This window comes from Triticum dicoccoides, chromosome 7A, assembly GCF_002162155.2.
Source record: "Triticum dicoccoides isolate Atlit2015 ecotype Zavitan chromosome 7A, WEW_v2.0, whole genome shotgun sequence".
NCBI lineage: Eukaryota > Viridiplantae > Streptophyta > Magnoliopsida > Poales > Poaceae > Triticum > Triticum dicoccoides.
The window spans coordinates 477,555,887-477,561,876 of NC_041392.1; the positions used below are offsets into that span (position 1 = coordinate 477,555,887).

The following is a 5,990-nucleotide window of genomic DNA, read 5'->3' on the forward strand; positions in this document are numbered from 1 at the left end:
GCATGATGATCATATATAAAGCAGAACACAAGTAATCTCTCTAATAATATGCCATTCTGATTCTTATTCTTCTACCTTTTCGAGGATACCACGTCACTCACGAGGGGTGAGTACTACCAATGACAGTAACAAATTGAGCAGGAGAAATGAACACCTCTTAGTAATATTCATTGTCGTATCAAGAAGATACAGCTGCAAAAAGGTTTAAGCACTGGCGTATGCATAAGAAGATGCACGCACTCAAGGTTTTTATCTCCTTGTATAATTTTTTATGCACATTTTTTCACGTCGAAATGGGTTCTTTCTAGTCAGATGATTTCTCAGGGAGCAGCCGCAGAATAGTTCGTTTTCCATCCTTTTCAAACTTTTTCCTTATGCATGCCTTGTAATGGTCTCAAGTTAAAAGAACACAAGTTGCTATTTACATAAGCGCGAATTACTAGCACACGAATTTCCGCTAAAATAAAAAGAAAAAAATGTTTATTTTTACAAGCTGGAGTGGCGTGTAGCTTAATGGCCAATGGTTTAAGTACACTGCAAGAAGTACAAGGCGAAATGGTTAACTGTTAAACAAGTCCATGACAACTGCATCCAGTAAATTAAACTATCCTAAGCTAGGAGACAGAGCCCACACCTCCTATTTTACTCCTAATAATACACCATTTCCTGCTCTGACTTCACATAGAGGGTTGTGGAGAACAGCTCCAGGACATAACAATTGTTAGATTTAAAAATGGCATCCAGAAGTTGACCCCATCATTTGTCCCAAGAAATGGCAGCAAATGAGGTTGAATTTGTGTGTATATAACTAGGGGATTGAGGCAGATGCCAACCTAAGGTAGTACACTATCTAGGAGAGATGGAGACAGAGATAGAACGGGAGAAGATGGAGAGGGGCAAGTCTGACCTGAGGGTGGCCATGGAGGAGCTCTGCTTGCTCAGCCCAGGAGATGGAGAAGAACAGGAGCAGCAGCAGCAAATTAGGTCATCCACCATGGATCTCCTCTGTGTCTCCAAGCAGCTCCTGCATGTCCTTGGTTGGTTACTTACTCAATACTATTTCAGATGCAAATTATATCATGCTTTTTATTTTACTCTTTTGTTCAGTAAGAATGGAAGTTCATGAAGATTGAACTGTTCTGTTGTTCTAGAGAGAAAAAACACCCTTTTTAAGCACTTGTCGATGTTTTTTCCTTTGCGTTGGGACGAATCGTGGAATATTCTCTCTCATGAAGCATGGGAATGAAAATGCCCACCATCTAGACTGATATGAAACTGAAACTGGAAATTGTAGAAATGAACTTACATTTCTTCAGGGCTACTCTGTTTCAAACCCTCGCTTATCATATCTGTAAATTTAATGTTGAAATAATAAACGCTTTGTTTTTTCAAAGATGAGATTGGGCCAACGTTACTAGTCCTCAGGCAAGACATCCAGCAAAATGTTCAGGTAATTGCTCTTTGTATGAAATCATCTTATTCCCATGTTGCCCTGCATTCTGCATTGCATTTGTTCACATCACTAAGCAACTGAGCATGCCAAATCCTTGTTTTAGGTACGATTATTACAATTATCTATCTTTTGCAGAGACTACAAGATCTCCATGCAAGAGACTCTTCGAAATATTCGACTTTGACGGCGATTCTGATAGAGGAAGTGGAGGAAGGGACCTCAAAGAAGACCAACAGTTGCACCAGGGCTATTATCTGGCTGGCTAGGTAACTTAATTGTACATGGACTTTCTGCTCATATAGCATATGTTCTTCTATACCATATATGTCAATTTTGTTTCAAAACCCTAGTTCTTAAGTGTCGCAAAACGCGTTGGGTTTAGGTCAATGAATTTCTCAGTACATTTGCTGGAGAGATTAATGAAGAACCCAGAGTCAAGCCTGAAAGAGATGGTGGAAGAAGCATACAAGAGCACCCTGAAGCCATTCCACGGATGGATCTCATCAGCTGCTTACAGGGTATGATCAGTTGACATACTGCTTTCATGATCATGGCTTCTACATAATTGCGTATTATTTTACATGACTATACAAGCTACTAGCAATGATTTGAAGATTGTTCACGCGGCAAATCTAGCTCATCAAGTTGCAGTCATCGGTTGGTTTGAGTTGTTTCCAGTGACCTAATCTGTTGAGCATAGTTGCAAATTGTCAGGTAGCATTGGGTCTCATTCCAGAAAGAGAGATCTTTATTCAGCTGCTGATGGGGAACTGCCAGGATCATGAGGATTTTGGAGGAGATGTCATGATCTTGGTCTCCATTGTACAGCCTCTGCTAGAAGAGATCAATGCCATTTTGGTCAGTGTTCCCCATCCACATGCACATTTCTTAATTAATCAGTCATTGCATTGCATGGAAGATATGTGTTTTCTGATGCCGTTCAGGGTTAATATACAGGTCAAACACCAGCTGGACAGGCTCAAATCCACCTGAAAAACAAGGATGACCAATCACCTGATGATTGTACATATCTACTACTGTACTGCACAAGCTAATTAACCTACGTTGCGTTGTAAAATGAAGATTAAGGACTTCTTTGTTGGTGGGTTCTTTTAAGCAACTGCTGGTAGTTGGTTCCAGACTCCCTTTTTGTTAAGCTGTCACAGATGTCTTTGCTGTATGTCTTTGTGCCCTTGTAGTTTTAGTGGGTTGGATGTATACAGAACTTATTTACCTGAAACAAAATGCATCTCCTGTTTCTCTTTCTTCTAATTTCCTTTCCTGTGACTCGCAGTATTTCTTTATTCTCTACCTTTTGATTTCCATCAACCAAATGACGTGAACAATAGAAAACATTAAAAATTCAGGCTTGTGCTCGCTAGCTCCTCTAGAGAAGTTCAGCGATCTTTAAGCAATTAACTGAAGTTTCATCCCAGTTTGATTTATCATAGTCATACACTTACTCTCTCACATAGTATCATTTTTTTATTGTTGAGAATACCATATGAAAAGTATTATAGTACTACATGCTCTACTCTATGATCCGTGAACTTTTGTAGAAGAGAATGGAAAATGTGACAACACCATTCATGCCTTCACAACAGCAACCACCAAGAATCTTCTTCTCTTCTCTAACAGTTCTGATGTATTTTGTTGTTTTCTTCTAGCTCACCGCAAGATATACAAAAACTAAAGAAACCATGATTTGCACGTACCTGATATCTTGAGATGAAGACGACATTGACGTTCATCGATCTTGGCTCAGCTGCTTGCGATTTCACAGCTATATGACCAAGATGTTTGGCCAGTTTTGTTTCTTAGCTGTTTGCTTCATCGTTTCACATCAGAGTTATTTTTACTTATCCAACTTTTTTTTTATTTGTATAAAACTGAAATTAATACAAACATATGCTGTACATCTTAAGCTCTACATGATCCATTGTGCAACTTGATAACATATGACGCATCCAGCCAGTGGTGGAGGCAGGATTGAAGCGAAACCCGGGCCTAATTTTTTCGGCAACAAGGGAAAACTTTGGCACTTATAACTACCCAAGAACACATCATGACATTTAAAAAAAGATAATATGCAATACCAAACAAAATAAATTCAGTTGTTCAATAATTCTAAAATTTAATCTTGGTGCTTAACAATCCAATAGAAGAGATAAAACATGATAAAACCAGAAATAATACAGGGATATAGGAGTACCAAATCAGTTGTTTATTTCATTCCTGCCTCCCATAACATGATCTGCGGCAGAAGAAGAAGCAACACCTTCAAGACATCAAACATGTAATTTCATAAGAAAAGGCATAAACATAGTGAAATAATAATGAATAATTAAAATCTAAAAACTTACCTCTATGAGGAGGTAGAAGCCCTCTGAGATCCCTATAGGCTTGAGAAATATCTTATCTTCTATTTTCTGAAGTATGAAATGAATTGAAATAAAAAAGCTTCAGTTTGAAATCGATAATACATATACAATTAGGCAGGAACGATGACTGAATAGTTGGCTCAAGGTTCAGTTAAACTTTCTTCATATCATACACAGACATGGGCTATACATCAATTAAATTGTAGTCCGGAGTCGGGGAGTGGCCGGAGTAGAGTGGCGGCGCGGAGACGGGGAATCTGGATTCAGGCAATGGCCGGACTAGAGCGGCGGCGTCGCCTGGCTAGAGCAACAGTGGCAGACAGGCAATCCACAGTCTTGAGCAGCGGGGAGCAGCCGAGCAGGGGATTGAGGAAGAGCGACAGCCCCGGGCTATGTCAGGGAGACAAGCGGGAAGGAGCGAGGCAGTCCCTGGGACTGGACGGGGCGTGGGGGAATTCGCCGGCGGCCAGGCGGTGGCGCGGCGGCGGTTTTGCGCCCAGTCATCGCCCCGGGGCATCGAAATTGGCCCACTTTGCAGCCCAATTTCAGCGAATAAAGGGCCCATATGGGCGAGAATAGGCACATATTTGGCATGGTTTCGCCGTGTCTTGGCGTTCAATTGTCAACACAATTATTTCTTATCACATATTTCATAAAAAAAATCAAATACTTTAATAAAATAGTACAACAACAAATAGTTCAATACAAATTATATAGTTCAACAAATAAAAACTCGTATTTCATCACACGGCGTCCTCCTTGAGCCTCCATAGATGTTCAATCAGATCTTTCTGCAGTTGATGATGAACCTGTGGGTCTCGGATCTCCTGACGCATACTGAGATAGACAGTCCAAGTTGCCGGTAGCTGGTGATCAACTTCGGCTAGAGGACCCTGCTTGTAGTATGGTTCAGTGTCAAACACTGGGTCTTCTTGCTCGCTCTCGATGATCATGTTGTGCAAGATGACATAGCAAGTCATAATCTCCCACATTTGATCTTTGGACCAGGTCTGAGCGGGGTACCGAACAACAGCAAATCGAGATTGGAGCACACCAAATGCCCGCTCGACATCCTTCCTGCAAGCCTCCTGAAGCTTCGCAAACCAGGCGTTCTTGCCTCCTGCCACAGGGTTTGAGATCGTCTTCACAAATGTCGACCATCTCGGATAGATGCCGTCAGCTAGATAGTACCCTTTGTTGTATTGGTGCCCATTGATCTCGAAGTTCACCGGAGGAGAATGGCCCTCAACGAGCTTGGCAAAAAAAGGAGAGCACTGCAGCACGTTGATGTCATTGTGAGTTCCTGGCATACCAAAGAATGAGTGCCAAATCCAGAGGTCATGTGTGGCTACCGCCTCAAGCACCACACTGCAACCGCCTTTGGCGCCTTTGTACATCCCCTGCCAACCAAATGGGCAATTCTTTCATTTCCAATGCATGCAGTCGATGTTTCCAAGCATCCCAGGAAATCCTCTTGCTGCATTCTGGGGTAGGATCCGAGCAGTGTCTTCCGCATTGGGTGTTCTCAAGTATTGTGGCCCAAACACTGCCACCAATGCCCGACAGAACTTGTAGAAACACTCTATGCTGGTGGACTCGGCCATGCGCCCATAGTCGTCGAGTGAATCACTGGGAGCTCCATATGCAAGCATCCTCATCGCTGTCGTGCACTTCTGGATGGAGGTGAATCCAAGAGCGCCAGTGCAATCCATCTTGCACTTGAAGTAGTTGTCGAACTCCCGGATGGAATTCACAATCCTGAGGAAGAGCTTTCGGCTCATCCGATAACGGCGCCGAAATGTTCTCTCGCCATGAAGTGGAGCATCAGCGAAGTAGTCGGAGTAGAGCATGCAGTAGCCTTGGAGACGATGCCGGTTCTTTGCTTTCACCCGCCCCGGCGCCGAGCCACCTCGCCGCGGCTTTTCATTGCTCGCCAGCAGCTGGGCGAGGGCGGCGAGCACCATGAGATGCTCTTCTTCCTGGACGTCGGTCGCGGCTTCCTCCTCCAGCAGCGCGGCGAGCTCTTCCTCGTCATCTGAGTCCATCGCCGAGACAGGCAAAATGCCGAACACCTTGCGCTCGGTGGGCGTGTACCCGCCGTTAAACCGCGCCTCCGCGGCCGGAAACGGCAGCCGGAAACGCCCAGCTGCTATGGG

General features: G+C 43.4%; 1 protein-coding gene and 1 long non-coding RNA gene across 2 annotated transcripts; one reads left to right on the forward strand and one right to left on the reverse strand.

Moving 5' to 3' along the window:
- Positions 1–762: 762 nt before the first annotated feature.
- Positions 763–2,717, forward strand: LOC119327991 (glycolipid transfer protein 3-like). The gene is made up of 6 exons (XM_037601038.1): positions 763–1,037; positions 1,395–1,450; positions 1,589–1,719; positions 1,836–1,971; positions 2,168–2,311; positions 2,411–2,717. Exons 1-6 carry the CDS (start codon positions 860–862, stop codon positions 2,444–2,446), a joined length of 681 nt encoding a protein of 226 aa, XP_037456935.1. The 5' UTR covers positions 763–859; the 3' UTR covers positions 2,447–2,717.
- A 128-nt stretch (positions 2,718–2,845) lies between these two features.
- LOC119327992 lies at positions 2,846–4,304 on the reverse strand. The gene is made up of 3 exons (XR_005158786.1): positions 4,025–4,304; positions 3,817–3,882; positions 2,846–3,731 (listed from the first exon to the last, which is right to left on the reverse strand). It is a non-coding gene; the product is annotated as an uncharacterized LOC119327992 (long non-coding RNA).
- Positions 4,305–5,990: the final 1,686 nt, after the last annotated feature.

What these genes read in the sequence shown, in the direction of transcription:
- LOC119327991 (XM_037601038.1), top strand. Translation starts at nt 860, where the DNA reads ATGGAGACAGAGATAGAACGGGAGAAGATGGAGAGGGGCAAGTCTGAC. An exon ending in GCTATTATCTGGCTGGCTAG is followed by an intron (nt 1,720 to 1,835) that starts GTAACTTAATTG and finishes CGTTGGGTTTAG; the next exon opens with GTCAATGAATTTCTCAGTAC. An exon ending in AAGAGATCAATGCCATTTTG is followed by an intron (nt 2,312 to 2,410) that starts GTCAGTGTTCCC and finishes GTTAATATACAG; the next exon opens with GTCAAACACCAGCTGGACAG.